At 36.0% G+C, this 12,535-nt stretch overlaps 1 protein-coding gene across 6 annotated transcripts in view; it reads left to right on the top strand.

The window, feature by feature from the left end:
- The window catches only part of RALGAPA1 (Ral GTPase activating protein catalytic subunit alpha 1), a 277,595-nt gene that overhangs the window by 81,817 nt on the left and 183,243 nt on the right, over positions 1–12,535 (top strand). For all 6 annotated transcript variants that reach the window (XM_054447718.2, XM_054447717.2, XM_063651535.1 and 3 more), the window contains exons 14-16: positions 3,019–3,148; positions 4,927–5,164; positions 6,340–6,501. In XM_054447718.2, the coding sequence (XP_054303693.1) occupies positions 3,019–3,148; positions 4,927–5,164; positions 6,340–6,501 (530 nt within the window). The remainder of the gene's footprint in view (positions 1–3,018; positions 3,149–4,926; positions 5,165–6,339; positions 6,502–12,535) is intronic.

The following is a 12,535-nucleotide window of genomic DNA, read 5'->3' as shown; positions in this document are numbered from 1 at the left end:
TTATCTGAAACTTTGTTCAGACTTCTGCAGGACCCCTTGGACTGTCTTCCTGAAGTGAGCATATAATGACCTCATCCTCCTCAACCCCTAAGGAAAGAATACATGCATACAAATGTATATGAGTAAATGAAGTTTACTTGTGTGTGAATGAGTTAATGAATAAGTTGATGATTGACTGAATATGTGAATGCCTGAATCCTTCATCTGGCATTCAGAGCTGTATACCGTTAGGCCCTGCCTACTTTTCCTGTCTGAAGTCTAACCTCCAGCTTGCAGGATAAGATCCTGCTTCCCAGCTTTATCAAGTTGCTCTTCCCTGGGCACCTTCTGAACTTTCCTTTAGAATGTCTATTTCTGCTGTTTTTCCTGTTGTCACCATAAGTGTCCCTTAGATTCACCTTCCTGTTTCTACATATCCTTACTTAAATTTTTTTCTTCACTTGTTTCCATTCTATATTTGTACTTCTGTATAGTTCTTGTGAAAACTGTCTTGATCCCTGAAATACTTGTGTAAATATCTGTTTACCACCATAGAACTGAGAACCTCTAGAAGGTATTTACTGGTTGTCTTATTTTTATATTTCCTGTATTTCTTAGTATAGTACGCTATATATCATTGGTGCTCTATAAATAGTTGTCTAATTGATTGGAAAAATAGACCTTTTGGGGAGATGGGAAAGCGGTTCTGCAGTTTTTGTAAAAATGAAATGTTTTATCATAAAATTCAAACAAAGAAAAGTTTAAAAAAGAAAAAAGCTCAAAGGTTCACTCTCTAGAGATAGTAGTGATGTTTGTCCTTTGGTGAATATCTAGCTCATCAAACCACACACACAGTTATATAGTATTATACCATATATATATATGCCATAATTTTCTTAACCAGTCCTGTACTGATGGACATGTAGTTATTTCTCTTTGTTCTGGGGCAAAGAGAGGACAATGAACATTCTTATATGTATTTCATTTTCCTCTACATGTGGCAAAACATAAATTAGGTATATGGTTTGACTAAATACTCCTAATTTTTTTTAAGAAATAAGACTACTTAGTCAAAGCATATGCCTAATTTATGTATAAAATGGCTTTATATTTTGAAAAGATTCTTTACTAACAGTATTAATAGAATGGCATGTAGAAGTAGTTATTATTATTAACACATTTGGGACACTTATTTGTGCCACATAGCTTTCTAAGCACTTTACACATATTTTCTTACTTAATTCTTACAGCACCCTGTGATACAGACAATACTGGGAAGTTAAGTAACTTGTCCTTGTTCACACAGCTGTTGAGCAGTGGACAGAGATTTGAACTATGGTTTTTCTGACTTCAGAGTCCAAGTTATTATTAGCCAGTAACTACATTGGACAATTCTTTTGTTAGTCCTTTTTTTTCTTTCTGTATACTTTGAATCATTGATGAGCCAGATTATAGTGACTGACTTGCTATGTAGAAAACAATTTTAGAATTTTTTTCTTAATTTTTAAACTTCCCTTGAAGTAATAGCATTTTGGGAGGTTTTTCATATATTTTACACTGAATTTTTATATAGAGAGAGATGGTTTCGCCTTGTTGCCCAGGCTGTTCTTGAGCTCCTGGGCTGAAGCGATCCACCTGCCTTGACCACCTCCCAAAGTACTGGGATTACAGGTGTGAGCCACTACAACTGGCCAGAATTTGTAAAACTTTATTAATTAAAATCATTTTTATTGTATTACAAAGTGAAAATATCGTATGATTTATGAGTGAGTTATGGTTTGACAACAAATAAGATTTATTTGGAAAATCTATGCTTTATTGCATTTGTAGTTGATTTCAAATAGCTTTTTATTTCATGTAGCTAAGCTAGAAGCATAAGGTTACAAATGTGGCACCTTTGATTTTTATTCTGTGAATAAATGCATGCATTTGTTTGCTAATACATCCAGGATATTTTTAATGTAGTGATAGTTTTCTGTTTGATTCTACTCTGACTTCTCTGAAGAACCATGACATCTAGATCTAGGATCTGTTGCCGCCCCTGCCACAGTTCTCACAGTGACTGTTCCACATATCACTGTGCCTGGAATGGACTTGCAAAATAACCAGAGGGGAGGAGGCTGTGATAGAGAATTGGGCTGATACACCCAACTGAAAGTCCCTTGTTAGCCTCTTCTTCATATGTGGTTGAATCAAGTTTTGAAATATCAGTATAAATAAGGTAGTTTTATGGTTTTAATAATAAGCATCTAAGAGAAAGAGGCAAAGTAAGGATAATAATAGAATTGGTTTAACTTGCAGTACAGACAAAAAAAGATTAAAAAACTGCATAATGAAAAGAGTGGAAAGAAACAATAGAGTAATGGCCCTTGATTATCTAGCTCACTGCAGACTCAAACTCCTAGGCTCAAGTGATCCGCCCACCTCAGCCTCCTGAGTAGCTGAGACTATAGGCATTTGCCACCACACCCAGCTAATTTTTTTTTTTTTTGAGAGACAAGTCTTGCTGTGTTGCCCAGGCTTCTTTGTGATCTATTAATTAAGATGTCATGTAATTTCTGAAATTGAGATTGGTATGATTCTCAATATGTAGTTATTCACCATATTATAAAGATGGATTTGATTGATTTGATATAGTTATTCTCCATATTATAAAGATGGATTTGATTGGATTCCATCTGGGTAGAACTATATTGTGTAGATGAGTGTTCTTCAGATAGCTCCTTAAGGTCGCTACTTGATTTGTGGTTGCGGAGACGGGAGCATTCTCCACATTATCACTTCCAGTTCCTCAGCTTTTGAATAGGTTTTTATTTGATGAGAGGATATTGTGGCCGATAAATGATTTTAAATGATTGATGTAGATACATAAAATGGAATTTTAATTTTTAATATTTAAGGAACTCTAAACATTTGAAATTGTCTTTCAAAGATGTTTGATATTTGAGTTTTTATAAGAAGTATATATTTGAAAGTTAACTATTAACCAAATGCAAACATATGCAGGAAGGAAACATTAATCAGTCTTTTTATTTTAAGGGAACAGATGCTGCTTGTGTTGCTCAGAGTCACGGAATCTGTACTGAAGATGCCATCACAAGCTTTTCTACAGTTCCAAGGGAAAAAAAATATGACCTTGGCAGGTCGACTTGCAGGACCACTTTTCCAGGCAATAAAAATAAATAAATAGATGAATAGCTGGATAGATATGGGTTTTTTTGTTTTGTTTTGTTGTTGTTGTTTGTTTGTTTGTTTTTTAAAATTCATTGAACCCTGAACTTGTTACCAGGAAAAAAATGTTTTAAATTAGAGATTATTTCTTATTTATTAAGGGATCTTTTGTAGAGCTAACTTAAAAGTTGCTCATCTAAATAAGCTATTTGCTATACATACAACCTAGTATAAGAGTGGAGGTAATATCAGGTCTGTGAACAAACAAGCTAATGATGTTTATTTTATCTCTTGTGTAGTATACATAATATGTGGTTGCAAAAACCTGGCAGTGTTTTAGGGATAATGACCTGACTGCTTTATGAGTTTCCATATCTCTGGGACTGCTAGGAAAAACTGTCTTTTTATGTTATTCTGTAATAATGAAAAAGTAATAAATAAGATTGATTCTTATCATGCTTTTTTAAAATAAGACTTTATTATCCTCCCTTCTCAATTGGTGGTAGTTTGATTACACAGGAATTCTATATTGTGTTTTTTAAATCTGAAGATAGAGTGCTGACTTTAAAATGTATTACGGATTCTTTGAAAAATAGAAAACAAGATATTTTTTTTAAGATGATACATGAAATACAAATACATGATTCTTAATGTCAAGGGTAAAAGCTGTCTCAGATCTAATTCTTGGCTGTGAGTGTAGCCATTTAAATTGGTTGGAGTTTTTTTTCGTATATTAGCCATTTACCTAAAATTATATGCTGGTGTTGAACAGTCTTTTAAAACCAGCTACACGTATCATCTAAACTCCTCTTAACTTCATTAGCCATTTTTTGTTTTCTCATTCAAGTTTCTCCATTGTTAGAGCTAACCCGATGGTGGGAGCTACAGGAAGATACAATTTTATCTTGCTATGTGAAACAACTTTTTTTGTAGTCTGAGTATTAAAGTAGTCTTTTTTTTTTGGATTAAATTAAAGATAGATTGGGAGGTCAGTAGTTACTACAGTTCTGTACCTAAACTCTCTTCATTTTCATCTTTACATTTCAGGTATAAATTTATGTGAATTCCTTTCTAAATGTTATAGAATTAAGCTTTTGAGAATCTTTATTTTATGACTTGTTTCTTCAGTCAGAGGACATATCTTTAGTAGAAATCCACAAAATCTCAGGGAGTACTTACTGGCTAATCCATTTCTGTCCTTTTATGAATTTTTTTATCCTGTGATCAGATTTATTACAGAATGCTTTTAATTTGTTGTGTTTAAAAAAATTTAATTTCAACCTTTAGTTTATGTATACATTTTCAAAACTACATTTCATTAAGTTAAATATGTCTCTAGTATGTTGTTTCTTTATATTATTAAAAAACATTTTCGAGTTGTAGTTAGTGATTTCCATCCTTAATTAGGGAATGTAGGTTTTGGCTTTTTAGTTCAGTAACTCAACATTTTCAACACTTAAAATTATGGAGACTATTTTTTAAATAGCATTTATTTAACATTAATGTAATGCAGCATAAGAGACTGTTATAGATTTAGGGAGATTTCTTTTTAGTTTAGATTGCTGGGTGTTGGGAGTTGGCAGTTGTTGAAATGAAATTTATAGTAGATTCTGACGATTGCATGAATTGCTTTTACAAGTAGTATTATCTATGAAAAAAAGCATGCAATTTTAAACGTTGCTTGTTTTTAAGTAATTTTTTTAAGAATTGAATATCTGATTTTGAAGTCACATGCTAAACACATTTTATTGTTATTTCTGATATTTGTCTTTATAGACCCTTATAGTTGCCTGGATCAAAGCAAACCTAAATGTGTACATCTCCCGAGAACTTTGGGATGACTTACTGTCAGTATTGTCATCATTGACCTATTGGGAAGAGTTGGCCACTGAGTGGTCACTGACTATGGAGACATTAACTAAAGTTTTAGCTAGGAATTTATATAGTTTGGATCTCAGTGATTTACCATTGGATAAGCTGAGTGAACAGAAACAAAAAAAGCACAAAGGGAAAGGTAAGAATTGTTCATAGAGATGCTCTATATAAATTTGTTTAAATAATTAAGTCAGGGAAAACCATTCCAGGGAGAAGGGTGAGGGTGAAATAAGTAGAATTTTAAATATTTTATTTTTAAGAATTAAACAAAATGAAAATGTATAAAATACCATTCCTTTTTATCATAAGCAATTTTTTCTTAGAACTGAGAAGGTGGTTTAATGTTACTCTATTTAAAATGTATACAATAATTATTTTTAAAATTGTTTTTGAAAGCACTTACTTAGTTTTAACTAAAAGCAAACATTCCCTAGACATGAAATATGTATCTGTCTAATGTTAAAAGGGAGTGGGACAGTAGTGTAATGATTATATCATTAATATATGTTTTTAAAATCCTCAGTTTGTTAGGATTTTGCTTTTTTTTTTTTCTGAGACAGGGCCTCATTCTGTTTCCTAGGCTAGAGTATAGTAGCACGGTCATGGCTCACTGCAGCCTCGACCTCCCAGGCTCAGGGGTTCCCCCCCTCAGCTTCCCAAGTAGCTGCGACTACAGGCCACCATGCTCAGCTAAATTTTTTTGTTTGTATTTCTTATAGAGACATGGTTTCACCATGTTGCCCAGGCTAGTCTTGAATTCCTGGGCTCAAACAATCTGCCCACCTCCACCTCCCAAAGTGCTGGGATTACAGGTGTGAGCTACTACTCCCAGCCAGTATTTTGCATTGTTAAATATTAGTTGCTAGCTAGAGTTTACATCTAAGTCACATTTCATACTTTTGTCCAGGGTATTATGTGCTCAAACTACTTTTTCCTGGACTATATTTCCCAAGTGGCTATTATTGGCAGATTAGAGATTTAGTAATCATCACCACAGGATGGGTTTTGTTTAGCACATTTCCTGTCTTTTTTTTCTTGTCTAAATGTTTCATTTTTATTCCAAAGCAAGTGGGTGGCAGAGAATTTCTAATAGCTTATTGCTAATGGTGTAATTTTAAAATTCCGCATCAGTTTTGGAATATGATTTATACATAAAGTGAAGCTCATAAAAGCCTTACAGTATACAGCGTTTTATCTTATTACTTTATAATTTATGTGAGCAAACCTAAGACTCTGAGGCAAGGTAGCACACATAACTTGAAGATATTATTGATCAAGTAACAGTATATTGAGATTGAAAATCTACGTTTCTAGGAGTTGGACATGAATTTCAGAAAGTTTCAGTTGACAAGTCATTTTCTAGAGGATGGAGTCGTGATCAACCTGGCCAAGCCCCAATGAGACAGAGGAGTGCAACAACCACTGGTTCTCCAGGAACCGAAAAGGCGAGGAGTATAGTACGGCAAAAAACTGTCGGTATGTACTCTTGAAAATCATGAGAATGGTACAGGGCACTACATTTATAGTCCTTGGTAACAATTTATATCAATATATCATTTTTCTTACCAGTTGATTATTGTTGTGAAATGAAAAACTGCTATAGCAAAGCCTTTTTTCCAGAAGTACTCAGAATCTAGTGATATGCTATGTTATCCCTTTATGCTATTAAGATTTATTGGACATTATTTTTATGTGGTTTATTTTACTGTAGAGAGCCCTAATTTTAAAATGTTATTTTACAGAATTGAAGAAGTAGAACTGTGATTCACTTTACAGAACTCAAGCATTAACTGATATAGTTTAAAGGAATTTACTCACAAATATGGAAAATTAGGGTAGCTAATTTCCTGTGCTACAATTATATAGTAGATTAGTTTCACAGACTTCCAACAAGAATCTCATTTTCTCTGCTGGCAGACAGCTGAGGTCAACATGGAGTCTGTTACTGGGTTTCTTGCTGCTTTTAACAAAAAATGGAACAAAGTTCAATAACCTGGGAAACAGCAACAAAGGAACAATGTTGGGAACAATTTCTGGGCATAAAATCGCACAGCGTACTGTGGAATTAGCTACCATCTCATTCCTTTTTCTCAGAGGTTTATAAACTTGGCTGAGTTATAGTAGAAAAAGTACTGCAATGAGAAATAAGGAGGGCTTTTTCCTAATCTCTTTTCTTACTCTCTTTGATCACTAAATAGGTAGGTAACCTTGGACAGTCTACCAAACGTTTCTAGGCTTTTGAAAGAGAGATCTTGCTCTGTTGCCTTTGTTGGATCATAGCTCGCTGCAGCCCTGGACTCCTGAGCTCAAAGTGATCCTACCTCAGCCTCCCCTGAGCCTCTTGAGTAGCTAGGATTACAGGCACATGCCACCATGCCAGGCTGACTTTATTTTTCGTAGAGACAGGGTCTTGCTATGTTGCCCAGGCTGGTCTTCGGTTCCTGGCCTTAAGCAGTCCTCCCAATTTGGCCTCCCAAAGTGCTGCGATCACAGGTGTGAGCCATGGCACCCAGCCTTTTCTAGGCTTTTTAAGTACTCATCTGTGTAGTGGGAATGATAATACTGCTCATTCCTGAAACAAAATTGCCTGAAGTTATTCCAAGGTTTACAATCAATGCTTCTATGAAAAGAGAATTTTCCATGGGAATGTATCTGTATTTAATGGTAATCAGTGAAAAACACTATTAATTTTAAAGAAATTTGAAGCCATTATTGTAAGGATACATCTTGTATAAAAAATTAGGTTCTAAAATGTTAAGAATTATGGTTTGAAAGGAAGAAACAACTAGAAAGAAAATAAGAGATTAAAGATTTTAAAAGAATTAAAATACATGGTTAATGTAAACTCCTTTAAAAGGATCACATATTCAGAATTGTCTTACGCTTTTAAAATAAGCATAGAATTACATTAATTGTATATTCCATGCTAGAAGAATAAGACAAGATATAAGGAAAAAAGTTATTGTTGTATTAAAATGAATATAATGGGAATTTTACTATAAAATTACTTTTTGGAATCCTAAGGAAAATGATTATATTTGAAATGCCTTCCTTCACTTTATATTAATGTCACAATTATAGAAAATATTTGTGTATTAAGAATTGTTGGCCGGGCGTGGTGGCTTATGCCTGTAATCCCAGCACTTTGGGAGGCCAAGGCGGGCAGATCACAACAAGGTCAGGAGTTCGAGACCAGCCTGACCAACATGCTGAAACCCCGTCTGTAGTAAAAATACAAAAAAAATTAGCCAGGTGTGGTGGCATGTGCCTGTAATCCCAGCTGCTCGGGAGGCTGAGGCAGGAGAATCGCTTGAACCGGGGAGGCAGAGGTTGCAGTGGGCAGAGATCAAGCCTGGAGCAACAGAGGGAGCGACAGAGGGAGACTCCGTCTCAAAAAAAAAAAAAAGAAGAAATTGTTCTTTCAAGTATAAATTTTTATTTTATTTAAATCTAATCTTTTTTTAAAAGTACATTTTTTTTCTGATTATAGAAGTAATTTATGCTTAGTGTGGAAAGTTACATTTAGGGAAGCATAAAGACCTATTAGCTGTCTAATGACAAGTAATCATTATTAACATGTTGGCATGTATCTTTGTAGTCTTTTACATAGCATGTAATGAGTAAAATATTCATGCTGACTTCATAGCTCATGGTGATTACTTTCTAGTTGTACTAATGTCAAAACAGTTTTGTCTGAACTGAACAAGCCTATCAAAGTTAAATCCTTAAAAATATGTTACGAAAGGTACCTGCATGAAGTTATAAAAAGGGGCAGCAGATTAAATTGGGATGTTCTTTGAGCATACTTTTTAAAATTTTTAACATTACTTTTTTTTCTTTCTGAGACAGTCACCCAAACTAGAGTGCAGAGGTGCAATCGCAGCTCACTGCAACCTCTTCCTCCCGGGTTCAAGTGATTCTCCTGACTCAGCCTCCAGTAGCTGGGATTACAGGCACACGCCATCACACCCAGCTAATTTTGTATTTTTAGTAGAGATGGGATTTCACCATGTTGGCCAGGCTGGTCTTGAGCTCCTGACCTCAAGTGATCCACCCACCTTGGCCTCCCAAAGTGCTGGGTTTAACATTAATTTTTCCAGCCTGGGCAACGTGGTGAAACTCTGTCTCTACCAAAAAAATACAAAAAAATTAGCTGGGTGTGGTAGCGCATGCCTGTAGTGCCAGCTACTTGGTGGACTGAGGTGGGAGGATCTCTTGAGCCCAAGAGGTTGAGGCAGCAGTGAGCTGAGATCACACCACTGCACTCCAGCCTGGATGACAAAGTGAGACCCTGTTTCCAAAGAAAAAAAAAAAAACCGTCGATTTTTAAAAAATAATTATTTATTTATTTATTTTTTGAGATGGAGTCTCACTCTGTTATCCAGGCTGGCGTGATCTCAGCTCACTGCAACCTCTGCTTCTGGGTTCAAGCAATTCTCCTGCCTCAGCCTCCCAAGTAGCTGGGACTACAGACACATGCCACCATGCCTAATTTTTGTATTTTTAATGGAGATGGAGTTTCACCATGTTGGCCAGGCTGGTCTCGAACTCCTGACTTTAGGTGATCCACCCACCTCGGCCTCCCAAAGTACTGGGATTACAGGTGTGAGCCTCTGTGCCCAGCCGTTATGTTTTTCATGAACGTACATGGTTAAAAATTTAGACTGTGATTAAGTGTATACATTGTAGTAAGTCTCCCTCATCTCTATTCCCCACCTTCCCATTTCACCTCACTAGATGCAACCATTATTACCAGTTTCTTGAGAATCCTAAAGATACTTTATGTCTATATAGGCTTATAGCATAACATAAAATCTTGTGAATCATGGCTTTACACATGTGAATGAAAAAAATTTCCTTTAAGTACTCACTACGGAATTGCTGTTCTATGCATTAAGGGTATAGTTGTGAACAAAGCAAGTAAATTCCACTGGAGCTGACAATTCTAGTGTTGCGGAAGAAATATAATAAGCAAATAAACCAATAAACATGTCAGGAGTTATTAAAGGTATGAAGAAAAGTCAATCAGGATAAAGGAATAGAAAGTGTTAGAGCTAAGGGCATAGGACTGTTTTAAGTAGGGAGGTCAGGGGAAAGCTTATTCTATCCTATAAGAACAAAGACCTGAATGGAGAAAGTGCATTCCAGGCAGAAGGAAAAGTAAAAGTCCCAGAGCTAGGAATGTGCTCTAGGGCTTTTGAGTGTTTGAGGAGGAGTAAGGAAAGAAAAGAGTGTTAGGAAATGAAGTCAAGCTATAATGATATATCTTAAAGATTATTGTATATCAAAAAAATGTTGGCCAGTCACAGTGGCTCACACCTGTAATCCCAGCATTTTGGGAGGCCGAGGCAGGAGGATCACTTGAGGCCAGGGGTTCGAGACCAGCCTGGACAACATGGTAAAACCCCATCTCTACTAAAAATACAAAAATTAGCTGACAGTTGTAGTACACGCCTGTAGTCCCTAGTCCCAGCTACTCAGGAGGCTGAGGTACAAGATTTGCTTGAACCAGGAGGCAGAGGTTGCAGTGAGCCAAGATTGTTAGGCAGAGCAAGACTCTTGTCTCCAAAAAAAAAAAAAAATTGGAACTTCCTGTATCATAATTACACGGAAGCACTATAATTTAACCTATGTCCTGAAGATGAATATACATTTTATAATTTTGTGCTATTAAAAATGGTGTAGAATAGGCTGGGTGCAGTGGCTCACGCCTATATTCCCAGAACTTTGGGAGGCCGAGGCGGGCGGATCACCTGAGGTCAGGTGTTCGATACCATCCTGGCTAATATGGTGAAATCCCATTTCTACTAAAAATACAAAAAATTAGCCAGCGTGCACCTGTAATCCCAGCTACTCGGGAGGCTGAGGCAGGAGAATCGCTTGAACCCGGGAGGCAGAGGTTGCAGTGGGCCGAGATCGCACCATTGCACTCCAGCTTGGGCAACAAGAGCGAAACTCTCAGAAAAAAATGGTATAGAATATACTTATGTATTCTTCTATATTTTGTGCATATATGCAAGTATATCTATTGGTTAAGTCTGTGGGATATGAAATTAATTTGCCCTCTAAAGAGAGGAAACTTTGTAGCCTTAATAGATTTAAGCAAGGATCATTAGTAGATATCAAAAACATTAATATGTAAAGGATTGCTTGGGAAGAGGATATTCACTTGTTGCCAAAGATTATCTTACAGATTATTTATATTTGCAAAGGGTAAATATACCTTTACAATGGAGGGACCTGGAATCAAGCCTATATACCTAACTTCTAGTTTATAGTATATATAGGAGATAGAAGAACAAATTAAATGACTCCAAGAGAAAATAATTAAACAAAATTAGAAGGTAGTACATATTATGAGACAACTGGTCTAGCCTCTTCAAAAACACAGTATCATTTTTAAAAAGTTGAGGTGGGGTCTGTTAGGCTCAAGAGACAATAACCAAATGCAATATATGAACTCATGGAATTCCGGTTTGAAAAACATTATAAAAATTATTTTGGGGATATCTTGGTAACTTTGAATATGGATTGAATATCAGATGATATTATGGAATTTTTGTTAATTTTCTTAGGTGTGATAATGGTATATAGGTATATAATGGTACATAATTTTCTTAGGTGTGATAATGGTATATAGAAGGATGATCTTACCTGTAGATGAATCCTGAAATATTTAGGGATGAAGGACTCATGGTATCTACAACTTACTTTCAAATATTTCAGCAAAAATGTACACACAAAAAAATAAAGCAAATATGGCAAAATGCTAAGCAGTTGAATCTAGGTGGAGGTATACCTGTTTACATTGCAATAGTCTTTTTTTTTTTTTTGAGACGGAGTCTCACTCTGTCACCCAGGCTGGAGTGCAGTGGCGCGATCTCAGCTCATTGCAACCTCCGCCTCCCGGGTTCAAGTGATTCTCCTGCCTCAGCCTCCCAAGTAGAGTGGCTGGGACTATAGGCGCACATCATCACGCCTGGCTAATTTTTGTATTTTTAGTGAGACGGGGTTTCACTATGTTGGCCAGGCTGGTCTTGAACTCCTGACCTCAAGTGATCCGCCCTCCTCGGCCTCCCAAAGTGCTGGGATTATAGGCACGAGCCACCATGCCTCACCATCTTTTAATTTTTTCTACATTTGAAAATTTTCTTAATAAAAAATTGGGAAGAAAGGGGCTTTTAAAAAGTCATTACATGACTCGTATTGCCAGCAACACAGTGAACTTGATATTCTGGAGCTATTAGATATTCTTGCTAGCATTTCGTTGTACCACTGGTTTGCAAATAGAGAAACCTCTAAGACTCTTCTTACTCGCTTCCTTGACCAAAATAAACAAAACTATGAGCGGAAAATGGAGTGATGAGCAGTAAGCACACTGGAAAAGTGGGATGATCTGGAAGAAAATTGCTGATAATCACTTCTGGGATCCAGACTAAGACTTGAGCAAGCTTCAAGGTTGGATGACTGAATTGAAGACTTCCATGTTAAATTGGTTATCTTGACAAGG

Source organism: Pongo pygmaeus, chromosome 15, assembly GCF_028885625.2.
Source record: "Pongo pygmaeus isolate AG05252 chromosome 15, NHGRI_mPonPyg2-v2.0_pri, whole genome shotgun sequence".
Lineage (NCBI taxonomy): Eukaryota > Metazoa > Chordata > Mammalia > Primates > Hominidae > Pongo > Pongo pygmaeus.
Note: the sequence above shows the minus strand (reverse complement) of the source record. Positions and strands in the feature narration are given on the sequence as shown.